Here is a 27522-nt window from a genome sequence, read left to right on the forward strand (position 1 = left end):
CCAAGAAATAGTATTACCAAAAACCTTGAAGCAATAACCTGAGGTTGATCTTCTCTCTAAATCACCACCCCAGTTTGCATCTACATAGCCTACAATCATATCATCATTCAATTCTCTCTTATATACTAGCTCTAAATCTAAAGTACATTTTACATATCTCAATACACGTTTTAAATTTTTATACAACATTTCACTGGCACAACTTTGGAATCGACTCAAGAAAGATACAGTACAACACAAATCAGGTCTAGATCCTACAACAGCATACATAAGACAACCAATTAGTCTACGACATTTCTTTTCTATTTCTACAGACTCTGACTTATCTCTAGTCAATAATTCAAAGTTGAAATTTTTATCCATGGGAGTGTCCATTGGCTTACAATCCTGCATGTTGAACTTTTCCAATACATGTTTGAGATACTCCTTCTGACTAATAACAGTTACCCCCTTCTCAATATCTTGTTTGACATTAATTCCCAAGAAATTAGAAACTAAGCCCAAGTCTTTCATCTTGAAATTTTCTTGTAAGACTGATTTCAATCTTGAAACATCATTCTCATCTGAACCAAAAATAAGTAAGTCATCTACATACAATAATAGAAATACCTTTTTACCCTCCACAATTTTAGAATACAAGCAATAATCATTTTTAGACCTAGTAAAATTGTTCATTTTCATTACAGAATCAAATTTAGAATTCCAATCTTTTGGAGATTTCTTCAGACCATAAATTGACTTCTTAAGTTTACAAACCTTATTCCTAAATCCTTCTACTCCCTCTGGTAATGACATATAAACGTCTTCTTTGATATCACCATTAAGGAAAGCATTTTTCACATCCATCTGATATACAGGAAACCCTAATTTATTTGCAACACTCATGAAAATCCGAAAAGTTGGCAATTTGGCCACAGGGGCATAAATGTCATTTAAATCTATGCTATCCTTTTGTTGAAACCCCCTAGCAACTAATCTAGCCTTGTACTGAATGTTATCCTTCTCATCATTTTTAATTTTAAATACCCATTTGCTATCAATAATTTCTTTGTTTTCTGGTACAGTATCTACCTCTGTCCAAATATTATTCTCTTTCAAAGCATTTAGTTCAGTTTTTACTGCCTCCAACCACTTTACAGAATTGTTTGATTTCATAGCTTCAGAAAATGTAAGAGGCTCATCTACTTGTAGACTAAGATAACTGGTTTCATAGTCTTTCAACCACACTGGTTTTTTAATCACTCTTTTCTCTCTCCCTCTTATTTCATTATTTTCATCCATCATTTCTTCTCCACTTTCTTCATTTACTTCTACTTCATTGATTCCATCTTCAATATCATTTGTTTCAATCTCAATACCCTCAGCTTCACTTGTATCAGTTTCTTCTACTTCATTATTTTCAATTTCTTCAACTTCATTTATTTCAGTTTCTTGTACTCCATCATTTTCAATTTCTTCAAATACATTGTTTGGATCATTACCTTTTGCGATTCCCTCAATGTCAAAGCCTTGATTTATCTTGAATACTTTGGGGTCAGAATACTTTTCACCTTGGTTAGATTGCTCAACATTTGAAAAAATTACATCCCTAGAAACAATTATTTTCCTCTTATCAGCATCCCACAACCGATAACCATTTTGCAAATATCCTACAAACGTTATATTCTTGGTTCTACTGTCAAGTTTCTTAAGATTACCTGCAACATGACTGTATGCTATACTTCCAAAAATCTGTAGTCTTGATAGATCTGGTTTTTTACCGTACCACTTTTCAGCTGGAGTACAATCAAGAGTACATGTTGGGGCTTCTATTAACAATATAAGCTGCTGTCCTTACAGCCTCACCCCACATTTCCTTTTTCAATCCTGAATCAAACAAAAGTGCCCCAACCTTTTCTAGCAATGTCCTATTGATTCTTTCTGCCTTTCCATTTAATTCTGGAGTGTATGGAATGGTGAAATCCATGAAAATCCCTCTATTTTGACACCAATCCTTGATTTTATTACTAGAATATTCCCCACCATTATCACACCGAAATTTTGAAATTTTAGAATGCCATTTTGCCTCTACTTCAGCTACAAATTGTTTCATTATATCAAATACCTCACTTTTATTTTGAATAAGAAATACCATGACAAAATGTGTGAAATCATCTAGAAAAGTAACCATGTATCTTTTATTGTCCCAACTTACCGGGGTAATAGGCCCACAAACATCAGTATGTACTATTTCAAGGGGTCTTGTTGCCCTTTCCCTGACTGTTTTAAAAGGTTGCCTTGTTTGGCGAGCAGACAAGCATATTTCACATGGGTTTTTGGAAAAGTCATCAATTTTAGTTTTAATATTCATTCCCTCACTAAGATTTATGAGCTTTTTCATGTTATCTACACCAAGGTGGCCTAGCTTCCTGTGCCATAATTCTACTTCATTAGACTCATTAGACTTGGGTGAAATAGTGCTAGTCATTACATGATGGACTGAATTTGAATTATGCATTTTCAAGTCAACTTCAAACAAACCATTCGAATTTTTCATGCCTTCCATAATGACTTCATTGTCTTTCAACACCTCAACCCTATTTCCACTAAATAAGACCTTACCATCGTTCTCAGTGATAGCACTTACAGATAACAAATTTTTAGAAAGTTCTGGAACATATAAAACATTATTTAAGTTGCATTTGTCTGATTTGATGTTTCCTACCTCAAGAGCAAACATTGATTCATTTTCCTTGGCTACTCCTACTTTACAACTAATTGGAATGGAACTATCAAATAGTGATTTAGATTTTACCATATGTGAAGTAGACCCTGAGTCAATTACGAAAGTGTCATAGTATTTTACATTAGAATTAGTAGTTAAAAAGGATACTTGGTTCTTCTTCTTATCATTCTGTTTTTTACGAAAGTAACAGTCTTTGTCTTCATGATTATTCTTCTTGCAAATACTACAGAATAGACCACTTTTCTGTTTCATTTTATTTCTGCATTCACGGGAAATATGTCCATAATTTTTGCATCTGTAGCACTGGATTTCCGATGTTTTGAATACCACTGGTTGCACAGAATCACCTTTATCAGTAGATAGTCTGCGTTCTTCATTCACCAACCGGGAGGTTAGGTTTGTGAGATTTCTGTCACAAATTGCGGTTGCTTCCCACGAAGTTTGAAAGTGGGTGTATTTCCTGGGCAGGGAGCTGAATATTTTGCCAATAACCATCTCGTCATCGATTTCGTGTCCAACAGATTTCAATTTATGGGTCAAATTTTCCAGACGGCTGAAGAAACTAGCAATGTCTTCATTAGCCTCTAGTGTAAAATTGAAAAAGTCCTGCATTAGAGAAAATTTCTGTTGTTTTTCATCACGTTCGTAGATTTGACACAGTTTTTTAAACATTTCACATGAAGTTTCACAGTTCAAAATGTGATTCAAAGGTTTTGAGTCAATTGTAGTTATTATTATTTTCTTGCGGCTTTAGCGTCCTTCAAATTGAAAATAGAAAGTTCTTTTTCTTTACTAGGGTCGTTTGGTTTTAATTCTTTTCCATTAACAATATCACTAAGTCCTTGAGAGTCGAACAAAATTTTAATTTTAAATTTCCACATTTGAAAGTCTTCATCGTTGGATAGCTTTCCAACCATACCGAGATTTAGAGGATAGACTCTTCATGGTATTGTTGATCTAATAAAACAAAAATATTCTGAAAATATCATTTTTTGAGAAAGTTATTCAATTTACTAAAAATTACCAAAAATAACTTTTAGTTGAGTTATTTCCGGTCATTTTTGGTAAATTGAATAACTTTCTCAAAAATTGATATTTTCAAAAAATCTTTGTTCTATTAGATCAACAATAACATGAAGAATCTATCCTCTAAATCTCATGGATTTATCCCATACCGAACTTGAAATTTTCTGTCCCAAAAATTTAAACTTTAGGCGCTCATATCTCAAAAAGTAATGATCGGAAAAAAATGTTTTCCTGAGAAAACATTCTCATTTTGATAGCTTGATAGTATACAAATAGAAAAACTTTGAAAAATATCACCAGTGGAAAGTTTATTTTTATCCTTTGCACAGCCTTAACACCATAACATTTATATATTTTTTTCAAATATCTATAGATAAAGTGATTTTTTTTAAATTTATTTCTTTTTACACACACATACAAGTTTCATACAGAAATTAACAAAAGCAAACAACACCAATACACATTAAAACAAAATAAAAAGAAAGTGGTGCAAAAAAAGGATGAAAGATTGAAGGGGTTTTCCAACTATTGATATCCATGTACTAGGAAAACCTTCAATCCTTGAGAAGGTGAAAAAGGTATCAGGATAAGTAAATAGACGGTAGATATGAAAGGATGAGATGGGGGAAGAATGATAAGGGAAAGGATGGAAAAAAGAAACCGATAGGACCAGGTGTTAAAAAAAGATTTGAAGTACTAGATGAATTACGAAGGATTGCAGAATAAGCAAGCACACAAGTCAGAAGAGTAAACTTTGAAGAGAAACATCTCATAGATAGAAGAAGTAGGTAATTGCATTAGATCTAGGTGTTGATATCCTGTCCAAGATTTTTTACATCGTATAATTTATTTGTTCAATATTGTTTTCAATTCTAATTTTCTCACCAAACTACATAAAATGCATCCACAGAAATTCGCATTGCAATAATTATATCAAGCTATATTTAAAATTACAATCAACTGATTAATTAATTGATAAAAGTATATTATTGAGAAGTCCTCTATAGAACCTAGGAGATATAATTCAAATACTATAATATTACTTCAATCACAAAACATTGAACATTTCAATAAAAATTTAATAAAATACCTTGTGATTCACATAAAATTATAGTTTCTCAACAGATCGAGGGCCAAGCCACAAGAAGCGTTTTTGCACTGGCGGAGGACTAGTCGGCAGGGCAGGAAGCTCTCCGATTGGCTGATTGGGTTGGCGTTCGGGAATCAGCTGAAAATCAGCCAATCAGGGCTTCCTGCTCTGCCAAATCTTCCGCCGCCAGTGCATAAACGCCTCGAAAAAAACGCTTCATGTGGCTTGACCTTAAGGGTTTTTATTGATAATAATATATTAATATTGTAAATTATCGTAGCAGGCCTAGACTAAAGAGGAGCGCTCTCGATTGTTTTCTATTTTATTATTGTTTTGTGAGAATTGTACAATAAAGTGAATGAAAGTAGTTTTATTTGGAATGAAATCTATGAAAAAGCATTGGGTACCTCAGCAAGCAGTCGATCTCGTTTATATTGGAGAGCAGCAAGCTCACTCCGTAGCGTGGTGTTCATGTCGTGAGTCATTGTGTCACCAGCTGGCCTCTGAAACAACAAAATAGAGGATAGCTGATAACAGTATATCTCATGTAATATCAACTGTTCATTCTGGTCTCAAATAATCAATAATATTCCATACGTAAAGAAAAAATATTTGTCAATGATTGATTGAGACTATATACTTGCTTAATCAATTATATTTCTACTTTGTTATAAACGATCGGGCGAAGTCTCAGAGCTAGAAAAGGAAAGCGCTGTCTGCTTTGACGAATTAATATTGCAACGCCAATATTAATCAAATACTGACAATATAAGGTGGACATCACTAAAGGGCGGCAAATGTGTGTTTTTCGGATCGAGATTAGTTTCCAAGTCGAGAACTTGAAGCGTTCGAAAGGCGGCAAAACATTTCTATCTGAGTTGCGAACTCGGTGGCTATTTTTTCCAGTCTATAAAAAATAAATCAAAACTGGATGAACTGAATTTTTTATTGGTAGAACGCGAGGATTATGAATCAAAAGTTGCAAGTTCGAGACCAATCAAACTCATCTTTTTGAATATTCAAATCTGATGACGATTATCCACGTGATTTGGACAAAATAATGAATAACGATTTTAATGTTTATGTTCCCCGGACATAAGGAGATTGTGCATTTTAGAACACAAAATCTTCCCCAGTGCAAAGCACGGGTCAATCACACTTCATGGACACGTTATTGGAAAACTTCTGAAGAAGATTAGCAGAGATTTGCAAAAATATTTCACTGTGTAAAGACGTAGGAAAAATTAATCGTATAATCTGTCAAATTTGCATAATTTTCAGTGATCCAATTTTGATGTCTATGAGAACATAATACTGTACTGTATTATCAAAACTACTAAAAGAGAACTGGAAATATCATCTAGTTACCCTCTGTTATCCAACAATCAAAACAGACATTCTATTACGATCAACCACAAACAATTCAATCTAGTCACATATATCACTCGCTTCCAAACACATTTTCAAGCCGTATTCTCCAGATGATACAAAACTAAAGATAGCTAAGATCCAGGAGCAAAACACAACAGGCATTTGCAAACATATCAATGACGAATGAAACAATGCTCAGCGGAGAAGAAGCCTGTGGCCGTAGACATGACTGTTTCGAGTAGAAATAGATTGAAAGCCGAATACGAAACTATAGAGGAGAACCAAGAGAATGTTGGAGTGAGGGAGAAACCCTGAAAGATCAGAGAACATGAAAACTTCCGCGACATCCCCTATAAGCGCCATGGAGCACAACCCTTGAGTGTACTGGGAGGGAGAGGGTGGATCAGCCCACCCCCACGCAACTGATCCCCGTTTCTAAATTATTAGGCCTAAAATAAACCTGAAGAATAAGGTCATGCCAAAACACAAGCCTTAGTCAATCTCACGAATTGATGTGCAATATTGTTATTGTTGTAGCTAAAATAGTATCTCCATCACAATTTTCTTACATACTGAAAGATATAGCTTTTCAGGCTGTCCTCAGCCTCTTGGATGGTGATTTGTGATTTCATTTTTAGTTTCCTGTTAGTTCAACGAATTGCTTCTAAGTTTGAGCTTTCAAGTATTATGTCTATCTCACGCAACTATAAAGGAGAAATTTTCAAGAAATTGAATAAAACAGCCTTTATATACGTAGATCAAAAGAATTCAATGATAAAGGAATGAGTTCAGAACGTTAACTTAATTGAATTCATAAAAATGATCGATGTCATCGCCCTCTGACCATAGGTGTTGATAGGAGTTAATTATTTTTCATCAGAGTGTATTAGAGATATAGGTATTTATAGGTGTATCGTATACGTGTATATATATATATCATAGCTATATCTACAAAGGTAAACCGGTACCTAAATTCTGTAGCATCATCTCATTAGTATTGTTTTGTATCATTCTGTCCTATCAAGAGATTAAAGTTTTCCACCTGAATTCTTCAAACTGGCACACACATTATTGAAGTGAGTGAGTAGAGTGTGAAATATCCTTTTGCTCCATTAGTTACGGTTCCAGAGTTTTGATAGCTAAGTGTTCCGTCAAAATTTGCGGTCGTCATTACAGAGTGTACTATAGATAGCATGTCGTTGAATATTTTGGTCCCACTATTCATTTTCATGAATGTTTGTGGTATAAATTGTCAAATATATTATTATTCATCGAAGGAAAACCTTTTTTCTCCAATTCTTGGAGATAATTGGATCGCGAAGGGTTATTTCAATGACAGTATAAACAGAACAGGTTTCGGTAATCTAGAAATTGAAACAAACGCCTTCTATAGTGCCGAAACTCAAGCTTTCCACGCAGGTTACTTGGAAGGAAAGCTAACTAGAAACTTGATCTACAGTCATTGGTTCAATGTGGTTGGACCCTTCTGCAAATCTCACAACTGCTCTCTTATCAAGGGATTCTTGAGGGAGAATAGGTTATGGACGACATGGAACTCATCCCGCGATTCTTACTGGTACCAGTTGAAACTCATCCACTTTCAACTAGCAGGAATAACATTGGCATACAATAAAAAACGCCCAGATCACCTTCCAAAGTTGCTTGTTGATGATATTTGGATGATGAATCTCTTCTATGAGTTGCCAGATATACAGAGTATCATCTATTCAAATACAACAGAAACCGGACCGTCAACAACTGGTGAGTTTATTTTTATATTATTTATTTAGCTCATTCTATTATTCACTCTTTTTCAATAGTTCTTGAATGAAAAGTATCCTTGTGAAGAAATTATTATATTCATCGGCTTATCCTTGTAAATTGGAATACATTCCAATTGGCTGGCAACCATCACCGTTTCCAGCCTACCGGAACAATTAAAGTTTGCTCAAAATCTAAGGATAGCAGTCCTATGAATGTAACTTTCATATTTCATGATATGTTGGTAATGTTGGAAAAAAACGTGAAATACTGCTGGTCACGTCTATATAATTTGCAGAAGAATGGTTCCCATCCTACAAAATTATACGCTCTTTTACTGCAAGCTTTCTAGATAAAATAAGTAATAATACCCTTCAAGTTCTCTTAGATCAGCATAATGTACAGTAAAATGTTATAAATTGAGAAAAAGTGATCGATGGCACATTTGAATAGATAAAGTGAAGAGTCTATATCATTTGACCTAAACCAGCAGTTGGATCATTACAAACATTGAAAATAATTATAGAATATATTATTTTGCACATTGCAAACTTGAAAGTTGAAGAGCGTTACCAGCTTTCATGGTAATTGATGTTTTCTTTTAAATTACATATTGGGAAGTTGAAAACTTGAAAAGTTGTAGAGCGTTACCACCAGACGGCTTTCATAGCAATTGATGTTTTCTTTTAAATTACCGTACATATTACCATATTACATATACCGTAAATGACCGTAATAAACGTTTTGAACAAAAAGAAAACGTCATTCCATAAGACTCTGTATCACAATAACCTATGTGAATTTTTTTTCTATTGTTTCCATCGACTTGCTAGTTTTTCAAAAAAGGGAATAAAATTCCATATCCATAGAATTTCCATCGGAAAAAAGATCAACATTTTTTGTCAATCAAGATCATTCATTTCTATTTGTTACAGGAGATTCCGATCATTGTTCTGCGCTCATCAAATTAATGCCAGGGAACAAAGATGTTTATTTTGGACAAAATACCTGGATTCAATACAGTGCAATGTTGAGAATACTGAAAAAGTACGTTTTTCCGTACTCGATTTCTAAAAATGACACAACTATAGTTCCAGGATCTCAAGTTAGCATGTCATCCTATCCTGGAGTGGTATGGTCTGTCGACGATTTCTACCTGACATCATCTGGGTTAGCGGTCACTGAAACAACAAACACAGTCCACAACAAAGCGCTGTTTAAAGAAATTACAAGTGATATTGGGAAGATTGTCTGGCAAGGTTTGCGAGCTATGATTGCCAACAGACTGGCGACAGATGGTGAAACCTGGCATGAGGTGTTTTCTCGATTCAACAGTGGTACCAGCAACAATCAATGGATGGTTTTCGACTACAATAAACTCAAACCAGGTGAAAAACTACCAGCGGGGGCGTTGTGGATCAGTGAACAGATGCCTGGGAAGATAGTTAGGATGGACGTCACAGACGTACTGAATGAGAGAGGGTACTGGAGTAGCTACAATGTTCCATACACTGAAGAGATACGTAGGATTGGTGGTTATAATGAGAAGATGTTAGGTCCCGATGGACCATGGTACTCCTACACTGAAACCCCCAGAGCGAAGATTTTCAAACGTGATCATGAAACAGTTACCGATATGGAAAGTTTTATGAAACTGATGAGATCCAACGATTTCAGGAACGATTCTCTGGCAGTTTGTAACTGTCTTCCGGCCTACAGTGGTAGAGGAGCAATAGCTGGTAGGGAGGATTTGAATCCGGAGGATGGTGTTGGAGTGAACAAGCGTTCGGCGCATGGCGCAATCGACGCCAAGTTGACTAATCGCGAATTGTTGGCGAAACTGCAGTTTGTGGCTGTGGCTGGGCCCACAACTGGCACCTATAACCAATTGCCTGTTTTCAGATGGAGTGACAGCAGCTTCTCCCATCTTCCTCACATGTCTCACCCGGATGTGTTCAACTTTGAGCCTTTCCTGATGGAGTGGTCCCTCTAGTAGACAAACTATCATAAATCACTAAATCCACCCTCCCCAAATCGTTAATCACTAAGTCAGTAGCTGATTCTGTTTTACCTCAAAGTCAGTTACATACACACATCGATTTTTCGACGTACGATCAGATTAAACAGATGATATTTCACATTTCATTTTATTTATTTTCACATTTAACAACACACACATCAAATACATGATTAGAAAAGGATCAACAGGTCTAGCCCAAAACTGTTTCCTTTCCAAATTTTTATATTTGTCAAGTTCCGTTTAATCTGCTAGAATTCATAAGGAAAGCAAAAAATTGAACGTTCAAAAATCGATGTGTGTATGTAACCAGCTTTACTCTATTTGAAAGTTTTTGCTTGAGAATAAAATTGAAACTGAAGGCCTTAATCGATAAATTGATTCAGTGTATAGTAAACCTAGTTAAGAAAAAATGAAACCTAGATGAATTGAGAAAAGAAAGATCTGACAGAATGAAAAGGTGATGGGAATAAAAGAAGAGAATTGAAGCGAATAAACAAAGAAAGAGACTACAGTGATTCTTGTGGTCATAAAATCTAAAAAAAAACTAGTTATCATTCTCATTGCAGCTGGCTCTTATAGTGAGTTAATCGAATTATACCAAAATAATACAGGCCTAAAGACAGACGTTTGCAGACAGACTGAGGAAAAATTTTCTCCAGGTGTTCGAGTGTTGCAACCAATGATCTATATATACTAAGAGTTATTATATTATTTAGTATATAATTATAGATCATTGGTTGCAACTTACAAAGACGACCGTCTGTCTGCTTATTCTTCTCACCTCTTTATGCAGACATTTGATTTTTTCTTCGTCCATCTGTTGCTATGTGCGTAATATTCTAAGTACCTAATTCTTACTTACACTACAACTGATTCCAATAAAATTATCCACAGTTTTATAACTGTTACAAGTAATTATAGTTAGAGATTGAATATTATATTTGAAAAAAAAAATGGCAAATAGGAGAATATTATAGAGCGAACGATGTCGCCGTTGAACACGAAGCCTTAATTCTCCTCCAACACTAGGTCTATGACAATCGTTTCAAGGTCAACATATCAATGTTGTATAGATTGCTGAATGTATGAATCAGTTCTAGAATGAATCATCAATTCAGATGTCACGATATCATTGCTGACAGAACAATTGGAATCAATTTTTCTCTCTCTACAACCTTCGACAGGAAAAACATCTACTGTTCACTGGCCTTTCAAATTTTTCTACATGAAGGTCTGATTCTTCTATCATTTTATTTTCTGACTGCAGTAGGCATTATTATCTTCACATCCTATTATTTTTCGAGTATACTTCTTTTTCCTTCAATATCAGTTTTATCATTGTTATCTCCACTTTTACCCTGCCCAACTTTCAATTTCCGAATTGTCTAATCCCGATTCCTGATAGGTCCTCAAAAATAATTTAGTTTTCCTAGAAGTAATTTGTAAATCAATATTAAAGAATGTTTCCCTGAAGATTGGGGCTACTCTCCTGAAAAATAGGAAGGTTAATAGATTTGTACAGTTACATCCTACTTTACTCATGTTCATTTGTGTTGAGGATTTTTCCATACAATGTATACCGTACACTTCTTCGATCTGAAATGAGAAAAATAGTCTGTCAGCCAGATCCATGTGGAAATTTCACTTTTTTCAAGTATAGAGAATCATTTCAACTGGAAAAATGTCCAGATTTCAATATGTATGTATGTCCAGATGTAGCCATAGTATCATCTTATTTTTAAATTCAAATATAACATCTGGGCCCTATCTTCCATCAGGATACATACATGATTTTAGCTGGATATCGTCTTATTATGCTATCTAAATAACATCAATCTGCCACCAGGATAAATTTACGATTTTAACAAGTGTTTCAACTCTACTGTTTTATCGACGTGATTACTCTGACTATAGCCTGGTTTTCACAAGTAGAGTTAGTGGTTGAGTAAGTGGCATACTAACTCTACTGAGCAAACTCTACTCTACTTACTTGGTCGAGTAACTAACTGTTTTCACTACAATTGAGGATAGTAGGTAAAGTGTGTTGTCTAGTGAACAGGACTAACCTTACAATGTCAATACTTTTTAATAAATTAGCTCTTTTTAATAAATTCAATAAATTAATACTTTTTGATGAATAACAATACTTTTTAAACTTGATAGCCTACGGCACGACTCTAGTCTACTAGCTGCATACTGTTTTCATTAGCATATTAGTGGTAGAGTAGAGTGGGAAGCGGTGGTGGGGGAAGGCAAGTGGTAGAGTACTATCCCACGATGCTATCCCACTCCTATTCTACTAAAAATTGGTACCGTACTCTACAATGACTCTACTCTACCATGAACGTTTTCATTGGGAAAGTTCACAAGATAGTTAGTACTTGCCCAAAGAACTCTACCAGGAATATGGTATGATGCTCTACTTAATTCTAGAATGCTCTAAAACTCTACATGATGCATTACATGACTTTAACCCATTGCATGTCCAGTCAAGATTCTTCAACAGAAACGCTTTCCAGTAAACTACTCGGTCGAAAACTGATGAATTGAGAGGAGGTGATTGAGGGGGTAGTTAAAGTAGAAAGCAAAAGAGAGGAAAGTGAGAGAGAGATTGAAAGAGCGTGTGCGAGCCAGGAAGAAAGAGAGAGAAAGAGAGAATGAGTGTGTACCAGAGAGAGAAAGAGAGAGTGATAGAGAAAGAAAGAGGAGAAGAGATAAAGAGTGTGTGCCATAGAGAGAGACAGAGAGAGAGAGAGAGAGAGAATAGTAAGTTGTGAGCAGTGAGTAAACGGGTAAACTCCCTCACTAGTAAACTGGGAAGTTGTGGAAAGGATAAAACAAACACGTTTTCCTTTTTCAACACGACCCAGCCTGAAAATACCTCAATAATTGACCCTTATTTTATATAGGCCTCTCAAACTTGTATATTCACAACCCCCCTTACCACACAACAAAAGATAGAGTTGTTCTTCACTGTATGATAATATTTCTTCATCAGATAATCAGACCAAAGAATCTGCATGTTTTGATAAGAGCCGATTTCCTGCCTTGATGCGAATATAGGGCGCAAAGGAGGAGCCGAAATTGAAGTAATTAAAGGAAATTACAAGAATAATGGAGAAACATCAACCAGATAAATTTCTCTCACACAACAGTCTTGCCCTTATATTTTCTCATATCTATCTATACTGTAGTGAACCTCTTGGACTGGTGAACATCCCACAGACTATAAACATCTAAACATGATTTTTTTCTAGTTTCGAATAAGAGTAATACATTCCGTTCAAAAATAGTACACCTAATTTACAATTCCGACTATGATTTTAACCAGTTTTAAAAATGAACCATTCTATCAGGGCATCTCAGTTTCTCGAAAGACAGAGAATTGCCGTTTTCAAACTTACCAATTTCTCGACGACACGGCACGACAGGACAGGAAGCTCTCCAATTGGCTGACAATACGCCAACCCAATCAGCATTCTCCTTTCTTCTTCTTCTTCTTCTTCTTCTTCTTCTTCTTCTTCTTCTTCTTCTTCTCTTCTTCTTCTTTTCTTCTTCTTCTTCTTCTTCTTCTTCTTCTTCTCTTCTTCTTCTTCTTCTTCTTCTTCTTCTTCTTCTTCTTCTTCTTCTTCTTATTCTTCTTCTTCTTCTTCAATTGGCTGAGTTTCAATACGCCAACCCAATCAGCCAATCGGAGAGCTTCCTGTCCTGTCGTGCCGTGCTGTGTCGTCGAGAAATCGGCAAGTATGAAAATGGCCATTATCTGGAAACGTCACTGCTATTTTCTTGTAATTCATGGAGCTCCGTGAAAGCTCATTGAGCTACGTGTCAATTTTTTTCGGACTTGTGCACTACAAGTTCACGGAGCCAATTCATGAACCTATAGTCAAGTCCACGTTAAAATGGCAGTGGAGAAAAATAGGAGTACAGCCTTGCCAATTCACTGCCTTGTCACTGCTTTCTATATAGGTATATCACTGACACCAGTACATCTGAAGTGATATCAACTGTTCATTCTTGTTTCAAATAATCAATTATATTTCCCTCGTCAAGAAAATATTTTTTTCAATGGTTTAGGGCCATATGCACCATCTACGTTTAACGCTAAACCACGTTTACTTATAGATAAGGTTGCATTTATCATAATGTGTTTCATTCGGGGTTTAAAAAACCAACAGCAGACATTTCTCCGTTCAAACCGAGTATCTGAATATGGGCCTAAGTAATCATTTTCAAAATTGAATTAAATATTTTGTAAATCAATTATACTTCTACGTTTTGAAAAACGATCAAACAACCATGTGGATCTATAAAAGGATAGCGCTATCTGCTTTGTCGAATGATAGACAAGGATAGTAACACCAATTTTAATCAAATACTGCCATTCAAACGTGGACCTCACTATATAAGTGAACTGCAAAAACGAAGTTTTCGTCACAATGGCAGTTAGCCCATTGATTAGGTGCGTGGTGCGTAGTTTTCAGCTCTCAGCTGGCATGATTTGTGTGTCAGTCGCCAGTAGGGACTCAGCGATCGATAGACAACTTCTTCTTAGTTTTCTTCTCATTACTTACGAATACGCACTTTTATACGCACCTTGGCATGCTTGGCAAACTACCAGCTAAAACTACACAGTTAGGCCCGTATGGACTATGGAGATGGAGATACTCAGTTTAAACGAAGAAATGTTAGCTGTTCATTCAAACCCCGTATGAAACACATTATGATAAATGCAACCATATCTACAAGTAAACGTGGTTTAGCGTTAAATTTAGGTGATGCATATGGCCCTCAAACTACAAAGTATCTTAGGCCTGGTTGCACAAAAACCGGTTAAATTTTAACCGTGACTAATTTCACCAGAACCAATCGGAGAAGGCTTTTTTGAAAGGACGTGAAATTAATCATGATTAAAATTTAATCGGCTTTTGTGCAACCGGGCCTTAGTATCTTTATATAAAAAGTGTAGCTTATACCATACAGCAGTTATCGTTATAGTACACCAGACAGAGATGTACTAGGTAAGTACTATAGTAAGTACCACGTTATAATGATAGATTTGGTGTATTGCTATCCTTGTCTATCATTCGACAAAGCTAATAGCGCTATCCTCTTCCAGCTCAGCAGTTTCTGACCTTTTTCCCCAGGATCAAGCTTCGTTTACTCTTGATTGTTATTATTATAACCTAATACTAAAAGTTGAGTGAGAAATTATCATGAATAAGACACTGAACTGTTTATTAACAGTTCAGTCACTTCTAGTTATTTTCGCAAAACGTCATATACAGCATATATAGCATAGCGCCTGAAACGTTTTAGAAAATGTTCCTCTACAATGTTGACACAAGTCAAAGTTGGGTTCAGATTGCAGAATGCCTTTTTCTGTTGGCAACAATATTATAAACTCGGTTGAAATTTAAAACCAGAACAGCACGATTAACGCAATGCACGCACTTTTCATGAGGAGATTGACCTTAAGATCGATTCACACATGAGCACGTTTTTCCAAGCTACAACAAAAAACCGTGTTGTCTACATTCTATACTCACTGGTAGTCTACATTCAAAATGACAGGAGAAGTAGTTACACTGAGAATTAGGCCTATACAGATTTTGTATCTTAAACGGCTGTAGGGAAAGGTAATTTTTTTAGTTTATCGCATGATAGTTTATTAGCTTATTTCTATAAGCTCACAGTATCATCCATTCCAAGTTTCCAACAAAGATTTTCCGAGAATTTTCACTTTTAACTGCAGAATTTCTTGCTAGGTTTCGCCTTTCAAGAGAATAGTGGAATTCGTCTTGGTGTTTGGAGGGGGGCGGTTTAAGTTTAGAATTTGAGCTCATCAACAAGTGATCTGAATGAAATGGGTTTTGATATCTCAATTAAGCTAGTAGCTACTGAACCTATAAAAAAATCTTACTCTATTCAACATCAAGTTTTCCATAAAACCAGCATTTTTTATACTTTAGGAATAATATTATAGTTTGAAAGAAAACACAAAAAATGTCATCAAATGAGAATAAACTATTCACAACTAACGTAAAAATAATATTTACTTCAAAAGCTCCATCAGCGCTCATCAGCGAAATATCTATTAGTGAAAATTTACCCGAAAATGTATTCACCTAAGAAAATAATCGGGAAGGCTCTGATCACAGAGTAATCGAATTTATTGAGATAGAAAAATATATGATTTTTGGCTTAGAATATGATACCACATTACTTCATCATAATTTCCACTGAGACACATTTTCTAATCATGTATTTGATTCGTGCATGGTTAATGTAAATTAATAAACAAAGTTAATGAGAGTGAGCTCATAAACTTTATTTTTAGTATGTGCCTGACATATTTATATTGTTCTCAGTATAATTGATTGCAATTTCAATTTATTTGAGCAATTTATTTTGTTGGAAAATATTTATTAGTTATGTTCTGCTTTCATATTATTTGATGAAAGTGGTGAAGTTTAGTTATTTTTAGAACAAAATCTGCTTTGCAGGTCTTAAGCTACAAATAAATTAATCTAAGAGTATAAAATATTTATTGTACGAATTTTGTTACCAAAATAATTGGAAGAAGTTACTAGAACTGTATCTCATAAAAAATAATACACAAATGAAAGCAAGACATCGTCTGTTTCCTGTAATGTTTTGTTTACGTGTAATTCTAACCTTATATGAAGATGAAGATAGCAGAGCACCACTGACTTGGGGTGAAGTTGGACGACAACTGCCTTCAAAACATCTAGCATGCAACCAGCAAAGCACTCCTGTATCGATTGCTAGTCTAACTCTATTTCCGCAGGCGCCCCTCACTCTTTCAATAATTCATTGCATTAATCAACAACTAGTTTTTAGCTCTGTAACTACTAATCGAAAAGAACATTCAAAGAAGGGGAAGTTCCTTGTTATTAAAATCTGAAAGACTGTAAAGTGAGGGAAATCTGCTGAGAAATGGACTGAAGACATCTTGATGGCCCAAGAGTATGTTATAGTATTCGAATTTGGATTTAAAGGAAATCGGGGGTGCCCACAGAAAGTCATGTGGGGGTGGTCTTAAATCTTCTGGCCGTCCCAGAAAAGGTCAGCAGTGCTCAAAATGACTACCGAAGAAATCTTCTTGGTTTCACAATTTATGAAAGGGGGGTGGAAGCTAAATTTTGGAATTTTTAGGGAGCTGTGTCCATGGGCCTTACGGGAGTGTAGATGATTGAATCCCTGAGTACTATCATTCCTGAGAGCTGGAGAAATTTTAATTTTTGACCATTTCTGCAAAAATCCATGATTCATGAAAAATGTAGATTTGGTTGATATTCGGGCTATGGAAAGAGGTTGACCTAACAAGTGTTGTGCTATAATATGAGACGTTTCGCTACAATACAGGGTGAGTTATTCATTGAAACATAGAATCATTCCTCCACTCACAGATCAGGAAAATCACTCATCTTCAAATGCTCATAACTCAAAATATAGGAGTGAATTTCGCCAATGTGATGACATGTTATTGTTCCTCTCGTCAAGTACTATCATTCCTGAGGGTTATTTCAATTTCTGACAATTTTTACAAAAATTCATTATGGATTCATGAAAAATGGAAATCTTGCAGATTTTGTTGATATTCCGGCTATGAATAGAGGTTGACCCAACAAGTGTGCTATAATCAAGAAGCTTCCACATGAATAAATCGTGATGAATGATTGTATAATGTCAAATCGAAGTCTTCACTGATTTTATTCAAGTGATCATATGTTTTAATTGTTGAATGCTTCATCTTTCATGCTCCTATCAAGCTATAGTGAGGTCCACGTTATAATGACAGTATTTGATCAACTTTAGTTTAGCTATCCTTGTCTATCATTCGACAAAGCGGGTGATACTTTCCTTTTCTAGGTCCACAACGATGACAATTATGTTTTTGACAGTGTAGAAATATAATTAATTAATGCAGAGAATCGGTATCGCTATTCTTCTATCTTTATCTTTGCCATTATAACGTGGACCACACTATAGTCTGTTGAGGAAACGTCCCTCACACACGGATAGTTTTGGAATACGATTAGAAAGAGTCACATTTCTGAAGCCCCAGTTTATTGTGTGCGTGCAGCGACAGACTGGGACAATTTATTTGTGTAAATAAATTACCTTTATCCCACTTTGTCGTAATATTCCAAAGACTGAATTATGAATAGTCCCAGCTTGTCTCGCATTGTCGTCAACTTGTCGTTGTTTGTTGCGGTCCCACCTATTTTCAACATCAGCTTCAACCGGAAGATCAAAATCTAAAGAAGTTTAGATTTTAGTCCTGTGCCTGTCTCCTGTTCTGTCCTGATTCGTTAAAATTCAAGAATTGCACGAAAGAAGTTAAAAACAATTTAGTTAATTATTAATTCAATTTTCTATCACGCAAAACTATAATAGTTGGTAAGTTTTCAATGTCGAATTGATGAATCAACTATTCCTTAATATGAAGTATTTTATTTTCAAATTGGAGATTCTAGTAACCACTATTATTATTATGATTGTGTAATTTGTAAGGTTATACTCAGTATTGCTAACAGCTAACTGTAACTTTTTAATTCAAATAACTAGCTATTCGACAAATATTGTAATAATAATCTTACAGATTACAAACGCTTATCTTTGTTCTAGATGTTAAATCAACCAACATGTGTCATCAAAAGTGAGGTTATGTCAATTTAAAGTGTCAAGTTTTTGTGAATCAAGTACAACATCTTATTTTAACTATGAGATTGTATAACTTGTACTGCAGAATAGGTTTAAATTACAAAACTACTTGAATATGTTTTACATTCTTGGTAAAAAATATTGTTTTTGACTGGGTTTGAACCGGGTAGGCTGCACCTTCCCTACCAGAATCTCACACATCATTAATCCACTTGATCCAAAAACAAACATTTCCTTCAGCTGCTCCAGGTTTTTCATCACCTACAATAGCGAGCACATTGTATAATTTACTGTGCAATGTGAGAATTTCATGACTCCAGAAGAGTTGCCGGCAATGATTCCTAGTCTGCAAAGGCACTATCCTTAGAGCAATCTTCTGTTGGAGCAGCACATACTAGACGGCTGTCGTACCCAACAATAGTAACATTAAATTATGTTGCTCTATAAGGCCATAATGAGGGTGCTGTGATCAACCAAGTTCTTCATTTTTTGAGAAGGTCTACAACTTGTAGAACATCATGGTGCACATGATGACTTGAGCTTGACCTCTCGTCCATTTAGAATCCCAGCGGCTTAACTGGTTCTAAAGATTCTGTTCTCTTCAATGAGCAAACCAGGATAACTCTTTTAAACTCATTGTTTCAGTTCAGTTTGTTTCCGAATAACCATAACTTAGCCGCCTCAATGAGTCTGACAGACTCCTCCCTTGCTAGTTCCATGGTGGCTCTTGAAATCAAGGTGATGTCATCTGCAATGAATACTGCAACCTGACTGCTGTTAGAGTCGTTCATGAGAAACAAAAGAGGGCCAAGAAGCGATCCTTATGGCATCCAAGCACCGCACCTTTCAATTGAGAATTTGCACCTCTCGGTTGGAACACCTGCATCCAATTCTCCAAGTACGATGCCACTGTCGTGAGAACCGTGCCACTCAAGCCATGTATCTCTTGAGTTCACCAACCAATATTTCACGGGGTACACAGTCTATGGCTTTACTGAGGTCGCATTGAGGTGCGTACAGACTTACGCTCTGCTCCGCAAACGAACGTTGCACGAGCAGATCGCAAGATGATCCTAGGAACTTGCCAAGCTCGCGCTCTGTTCGCGTTCTGCTCTTGCTCAACCTGCGATCATCTTGTGATCTGCTCGTGTAACGTTCGTTTGCAGAGCAAAGCGTAAGTCGGTACGCACCTTCGCGTAACGTTCATGATCTGAGCGTGTTCGTAGCGCATATATCTATACGCACCTTAATGTGAGGACAAGGGATTTTCCGTCCTCAAAAGCGCTCTGGATGTTGGCGGCCAATGCCAATAGAGCACTTTTTTGGATCGTTTATTTCTGAATCGATGCTGCGATGGAGATATCAGGCTGTCTCCCTCGAAAAATTGAGTCATCTGTACCTTCATCTCTGTTTCAAACACCTTTGAGAAAATGGTAACAAAATTGAAATCGGCCTAAAGTTAGCAGGATTATTAGTCTCTCTTTTGAAACCTCAAAACACTGTTATTGGCCATTGATTCAGCTATAATTTGTTTTGCTGTTGCCTTCAGCCCAAATGTGGAGAGTACATGAATGTCCTGTGACCTGGACTGAAGTAATGTTGGTAACCCGTTTTGCATTTACTGGTTCCCAATCCTCCATCTGCTGCTGCACCTGACCACGATTGTCCACTAGATCGCAGCCACAGTTTGGCTGCTCCTTGACTAAGTTATGTCATCAACTGCACTGTCGAAATAGTTGTTGAAGTCATCAGGGGTGAGTGGTGATCCCATTTGTGTTCTCTTGGGACGATGGCTGTTGGTGATTTACCAGACCGCCCTACAGTTGATACAAGCTTACTTGCAACACGCTTTTGTTTGAAAAGTTGATCTTTGACCTATCAAACTTCTCAAGATTATCTTTGATGTGTGTTCCTTCTTAGCCAGTCTTACATGAGTCCTGTAGATTTTCTTTTGTTTTAGATACTTTTTCAACCAGTGAGTTTTCTCTTTAGGTGTAGCTGATGTTTTATGCTTATGGTGAAGCAGAACAACCAGGTTCAAGCCAAGGCCTAATTCCAGTTACAGGTTGAGTTTTCCTTTCAAAGTTCCTTGAAACTTTCTCATTGTCCGTGGGAATACACAGTCGAAGACATGAACATAACCCACCAACAGCTGTCCAACATGTACTCCCGCCTTGTGAGACCAAAGACGTCATACCAATCAACCAATCAATGCCCTCAAGCTTCCTGAGTTGAGGAATCTTCCTTCAGATCTAAAAATGGCTTATAACTATCTTCTTTAAATTCAGAATGTGCAAAATTTCAATATTTTTACTGGGATGTGACGCTGCATACACTCTATGTATTTCTTTCATTATTTGACTACTTCGACACGACCTATCCAGGAGACCTGGCCTGGATCACAACTTTTGATATTTGGATTGGATAACATTCAAGTCTGCAAATTAAATATTGTTGCTCGCTTGGACTGTCCTCTATTATATGTGCAATCATTTAGCCAAAATCACAGCCCTTTGTGGGAATGTCTGTTTTTAAGGCCACATGTGGCTCAAAGATGAAAGAGGAAATGAAATATCAATAAACCCATGTCATTTTCATTTCAGATATACCATGAATGAACAAGATCTGCCATCAGATAGTGACGAGAGTGATCTTGAATATAAGCCATCAGGTGAGTTAGAAGGGTGTGGGTGTCAATATAGGGTATGATTTCATTGGATGCACGTATGTGCAAGTGCACGTATGCTTGACCACGCGTGCAGATTAGAAACAAAATCTAGAAAGAGTCTTAGAAAGACGGTTTGACTTGTCTTGCCACCAGCAAGTGCACGTGTTCAGTGTGAGTGTTCCTATGGCTCTTTCCAGATTTTGTTTCTCATCTGCACGCATGGTATCGCATGCTCTTGCACATATGTGCATCCAATGTTATCATACCCCTAAAAGCTCTAAAATAATAAGCTGTAATAAGCTCTATTATTTTTTTCTATTGATAACTGATTAATTATGACTGATTATTAAAAAAAAAATTCACCAGAATATTTACAGTAATGTTTGTTTTATAATCTCAACCTATGGTTAGCCTAATTATTATTGTAGGCTATTATCAAATCGTTCTCAATTAAATGTAGGAACGTTAATGTAGGCTACATTTGAGAAATTTATAAGGTTCTAATAATTTTTCATAATGAAAAATCATGTCAGATGAGGCATAAGCATGTATTTTTTATCAATTTTATAAAAATATTTTTATAATAATGTTAATTACTGTTTTATATATTATTTAAACAAAAAAGGCAAGAATGTTTTGAGTTGTTCAAAGTTCTGGTTTATGATTTTGAAACTGACATGATTTAAACAGTTGGATTTGGTGTCTGTCAATATTGTACCGTATTTGGTGAACGGGCTGTTTTTTATAATTCTTGGTTATTAATTCATCTGATGTTCTAGACGAAGAACACTGTGAGGTATCTGAAGAAGACGAATCTGGAGATGACGAAGATAAAAATGCTGCTCAGGATGAAGAAATCGAATCTGAAACCAATAATAAAAAGAAAGTTGCTCGAAAACCCGGAGCTAAAAGGTAATTTCAAGTAAAATATTTTAATTAATAGTAGGCCTGTGATCATAAGTATTTAATTTAGTTTTCTTGATACTATGTTCAACTCTTGCCGTTCTCAGTAAAGGAGCGCTCAATAAAAAATCTAAATTCAAAATTTATAGTTCATTTTTATTTTGGACTAAAATTTTATAAAAAATGTACACGTGAAATTCTAACCCTATCTTGGACTTTGTCATCACTTATAACTTTTGGAAGAAAAATAGCACAAGGACTACCTTATTATTTTATCTACCAATGTTATTACATTACTTAGTTACATTTGTATTGCAAATAAATAAAATAAAATGGATGAATATGTTCAAGAACTCCCTGTCAAAGTTTACCTTATCGGGAAGAGCTTCTACGGGATTGTGGATATTCCTAGTATTTGATCAATCGTTCTTGTGTTTGACACGTTGAACCATTCACTCGTTGAACTATAAATTTATTTTGGAAGACAGACTGGTTTGTGATGAACTGCCTACAAATCCAAATAGATAATAAATTATTGCAATTTGATCTATGATAACAAAAATTTATTTGAAAAAATATATAACATATTAATGCCATTCAATGATTTCTAGAAAGAGCAGAAAAAGAAAAATAGTTGAGGAGAGTTCTGAAAAAAATGAAAGCCCAGAAGAACCAGAAGAAAAAAAGTTATCGGTAGAAGAAGAAAAGAAAAAAGCTGATGCTCTGTGGGAAGGTAAGCATGATTTTATTCTTTGAGCTTAAGTACATTTTTTAGAAGCTGCTAAAACATGAAATTGAGAACTAAATGTAAATTTAAGAATGTATGATCATAGGAATTTCATGAATTGCTAGACAATCCGTTATGCTGTAATAATTTATTATTAGGCCACTATCTTTAATATTATCATTCGTTATTTGGCGTGATAAGAAATCTTTGTTGAAATTGATATAAGTTGATTTGTACACAAATAAGTTTCCTTCTAAATTTAAGAGATATTTTCCAATCTCCGAATCTTCAATGAAAGTTTAGAAGTAATTTAAGTTATGTATAACAGGAGAAAATTGCCCACTTCTCGCTGTGTAACTGGAATTTCTTGCTGTGTAATAGATTGCTCGTCTACCGGTAGTGGTTTTCCCATGTACTTTGGGGTTGATGTATTTTTTATAAACATCTGATCTTGAGTTGTCATTTTGCAGATTTCTTGAAAGATACTGGAGGAAGAATAGCGTCTTCGAGTAGAACTCAGTCGTCCAACATTCCAGACATTAAAAGCAATGAAACAACAAACGGAACAATTGGTTCTTCTAAAACACTTCAGACAAATGAGAAAGAGAATAAAGTGACCGTTACACAAATATTTGAGTTTGCTGGTGAGAAAATTAAGTAAGTAAAATAATATTTAACAAAAGTTATCTTAGAATCTCCAACTTTTTGTAAGTCCATTGTGACTTGATATTATACGAGGGTAGTCAGAAGGAAAATACCAACAAGAAGCCATCAGACTAGTTTTGCCAGGAGTTTGGTGTGCTGGACGCAAGGCAGCTCTACTCTCAGCAGACTGCACAAAAATACAGAAAACTTTCAACAAACAACCACAATCACAACAAAAGAAATAGAAATCTTACTATCACGAACGTTGTTAGAAAGGCACTGCATCATAGACAGTTTAACCAGAACTCTAAAATCTACTTCCTTTAATTATAAGTTAGCACTCGCAAGAAAAGACAAAACCGTTGCTCAAAGATAGATAATAAACACATGAAGTGGAGTGGTCTAGTGGATAGAGAGCTTGCCTAGCACTCCCGTCTTATCGGATGAGCACGTTAAACTGTCGTCCCGGCTGAAGTATGACAGTCGTGAGGCTCATTGACGGCTTAAAAGATGTATTTAGGCGAGGTGGACCTTCCTGCAACGGACTCCCCACCAACAAAAGCCATACAAATTTACTTTAACTCACGAAGACATCGTACAGTAGAATCACTTCACTTATATGGGCTACTTTATTCAAATTAATAAAAACAATATAAAACTTGTAGTACCCTTTTATTTAAAACTTTTCAAACTTTAAAACAATTCAACGACTAGTATCGACCTACTCTGGCCATTTTCATTTTAACTTAAAAATGTCCAAAGTAGGTCGAAACTAGTCGTTGAATTGTTTCAAAGTTTTAAATAAGGGTTGCTTACTACAAGTTTTATATTTTGTTTTTATTAATCTTACAGTAAATATCCCATGGAATAATAATGTGAGCTCATTCATCCAATACTATTTTCTATCAATTTATTTCTTATCATCACAACTACTCACGACATTTTTACATTATTTCGTGTACTGTCATTACATATTTTATAGGCCTACTCTAGTATATGAGTTGATTAATCACCACAATATCCTTTTAGATATGCTGAAAACTTGTATAATCTGTATAGTTATTTCTGATATTGTAAATAATATCGTAGAGAAAATTTAGCATAAGAAGATATTCCATGGCATAGGGCGTTTATGTTCTAAATTTCAATGTTAACTCAAGCCGATAGTCCTAGTAATTCTTTTTAGTGAAGCTATGTTTCAAGTGAAATCATAACCCTATTTCGGACTTTTAAAATGTTATCTAAATTTGGGAGAGAAATAGTACAATGAGTATCCTTAGTTTTTCTCTCCCATCAGTGCTTCTTTGTAAAAATTATAAATAAATGTGACGATGGTAGTCTCTCATACTGTGCCATACTTACACTCTCATCCGGTAGAGAGTTAGTGGGGAGGATATTTTTAATATTCTTTCCGAAGAATGGACATTGATATGTCCAAAGCTCCGCCAATTTATGTAGATGCATAACAATATAATTATCTACAGTTATTATATTACAAATTGCTTTTTCATATCATATACAGTTCAATAATTATTTTCTTAGTCTATATTATGTAAATTCATCTATAATTTTGCTGTATTGTAAGCTATTGTATATAAGTGTATAAGCCAGTATATATTGTAATCTACATAAATAAAGTACTCAATCAATCCGGCCAAAACAGTAATAATAGACAGTAGTCGACAGTAATCTGCTTGAGTTAACAAAAATCGGCTTGAAATTTCGAACATAAATGACCTGTCGCAACGTTTCGCTTTCCTAACATTACACTTCATATGCCAACTTTTTACTTTGTGCAGCTTATATTTTGTTTTTTAAGAAATTTATGTTTTGTGTTAATTTTGCAGAGTTGAAAAAGAAGTGCCGGTGGCAGCAGGCAGTGGGGGCAGTCTGGGGACGGGAATGAGGGGGACTGGGCGTGGTAGGGGGGGAGGTAGGGGAGGTGGAATGGGGGGCGCCCTCAGTGCCTTTGTCGGTCAGCTGGGCAAGAAGAACAAACTCAGCATGCTGGAAAAGTCAAAGCTCGACTGGGACAGCTTCAAAAAAGAAGAAGGAATTGAAGACGATCTGAAAACCTTTAATAAAGGAAAAGACGGGTATGTGGATCGATTTTCTTCTACCATAGAAATAAAATAGATTGTCAATAAATGTCATGTAAATTAGAAGAAATACTATAAATGAATCATTTTTCTGTATATTATGTTTGTAGAATTCGGGATGACTGTGTATGCTATCGGAATAGAATAGAACTATGTCGGCCGATAACAGACCGACACCACAGAACGGAAAGTTGGCTAGTATCCTGTCGCAAAAATACGCCATCTTGAAAGAAAGTTCAGCATTGTAATAGTATTGATGGAAGGTTCGGATCCGGATCAATTGATCTCGTTCACTGCCGCGAGCCAATCAAAAGACCCGGATAGCGGAAATTGTAATTTCTAACAAGATGGCACAGTCATGTGACGTGGTCTTGGTGCACCACTCAAGTATTGACGACATGTAATAAAAAGCATTGGTTGGATAGGCGATTGATTGATACTTTCCATTCTGTATTTATTCTGTACCGACACCTTTGGTGAGAGTTGTTTCATTTGACAACATGTTATTTCAACCCCCATGACATCAGGCTAGAATCGGGATGATTTCGTGTTGATGAGAAATCGGCAAGTGTAGATGTTTTCAAGTTACAAGCTTTTTCTATTTGTAAGTCCACTTGCTTCTCTCATTTTAGTTGTAAAAAATTGTTTCGAGTCCATCGTGTTCCTTCGAAAGTTATCCTTCTGATACTTGCTTCATCGTTCTTGCTTTCCTTCATTACAGCAAAAATTATTGGAAGCATATTCTCTAGAAAGTATGATCATAGAGAAACAATAGCATAAATATTACACATAGAAACATTACACTATTGTTTATCATATTGGCATCATAATATAGACAAAGATAGAACAGTACTGCTATGCTTCAACTGAATTATCGTCAACGCAAATGATGGATGAAAATGTTCTGTCGTTCTTAGAAAATTGTACCTCAACTTTGTAAAACTATTTCAACTGCTCTAGGTTATTGAAAGCTCTAATCATTTTGTATTCTATTTTTTCAGATATTTGGAGAGACAAGACTTTTTGCAGAGAGCAGATTTAAGACAGTTTGAAAAAGAAAAGGAAATGAGAGCTAAAAGAAGCGGTAGATGAGATCTACTTTTTTTAGTGAGATTTTCAATCTTTTGAACAGTATCAAAATTGTAATTTCTTTTTCATCTTTTAATTTGTGATTAGAGAATTCCCAGTAGTATTCTGTTGTTTGTTGATCCTGTGATTTGATCTTTTTATTTTATTACCTTGTGTATTTTAGCTGATTTTGTTAGTGCTTTCATACTTGAGTAATCATAATTTATTACAATGCTACGTTTTTATTTGAATGGTGATATGTTATTTTTACAGAACTTCTAGTTGTTCTTCCTTTAGAAAACAAATAATTAAAGTAACATGTTAAAACAATATTATATTAGTTAATTATTTTGTCCTCATGTCACTATCTGCAGACTGTTGGCAAGTACCCAATCTCTTGATGTGGACCCCAAGGCCCAATTCACACTGAAGTGGCAGTGGGATGACAGGTGGCACTGACGTTTTGCCATTTCCACGCCACTCTCATATAAACATATGGTACAATGCAAACAGAAGTGGCGCTCTGCCACGTCACTTTAGTGTGAATTGGGCCTCAGGCTTAATTTCAAATGCTGAAAGCTAATATGTTTGACTATCTCTCACTTCTACTGCAACTTGTAACGTAAATTATTACTCGACCTTTTTCACATTATTTGTGGAAACTCCACAAACTGGAACCCTGGGCACAGTATACATACAGTATGAAAACTTGGCTAGTACCCTGACGC

General features: G+C 35.5%; 3 protein-coding genes across 3 annotated transcripts in view; 2 read left to right on the top strand and 1 right to left on the bottom strand.

Annotated features, from left to right (window-relative positions):
• Nucleotides 1-6128, bottom strand: part of LOC111047443 (coiled-coil domain-containing protein 170) — a 39372-nt gene extending 33244 nt beyond the window's left edge. The window contains exon 1 of the mRNA XM_039429540.1: nt 5249-6128. Within this exon, the coding sequence (XP_039285474.1) occupies nt 5249-5326 (78 nt within the window). The 5' untranslated portion in view covers nt 5327-6128. The remainder of the gene's footprint in view (nt 1-5248) is intronic.
• A 1116-nt stretch (nt 6129-7244) lies between these two features.
• LOC111047464 (putative phospholipase B-like 2) lies at nt 7245-10892 on the top strand. The gene is made up of 2 exons (XM_022333224.2): nt 7245-7973; nt 8909-10892. Exons 1-2 carry the CDS (start codon nt 7406-7408, stop codon nt 9964-9966), a joined length of 1626 nt encoding a protein of 541 aa, XP_022188916.2. The 5' UTR covers nt 7245-7405; the 3' UTR covers nt 9967-10892.
• Nucleotides 10893-18244: 7352 nt separating this feature from the next.
• On the top strand, nt 18245-27126 carry LOC111047458 (craniofacial development protein 1). The gene is made up of 7 exons (XM_022333216.2): nt 18245-18420; nt 21288-21355; nt 22132-22264; nt 22867-22988; nt 23453-23639; nt 25475-25723; nt 26728-27126. The coding sequence occupies exons 2-7, from the start codon at nt 21295-21297 to the stop codon at nt 26816-26818; spliced, it is 843 nt and encodes a 280-aa protein (XP_022188908.1). The 5' UTR covers nt 18245-18420; nt 21288-21294; the 3' UTR covers nt 26819-27126.
• Nucleotides 27127-27522: the final 396 nt, after the last annotated feature.

The sequence above is a fragment of the Nilaparvata lugens genome, chromosome 5 (genome assembly GCF_014356525.2).
Source record: "Nilaparvata lugens isolate BPH chromosome 5, ASM1435652v1, whole genome shotgun sequence".
NCBI lineage: Eukaryota > Metazoa > Arthropoda > Insecta > Hemiptera > Delphacidae > Nilaparvata > Nilaparvata lugens.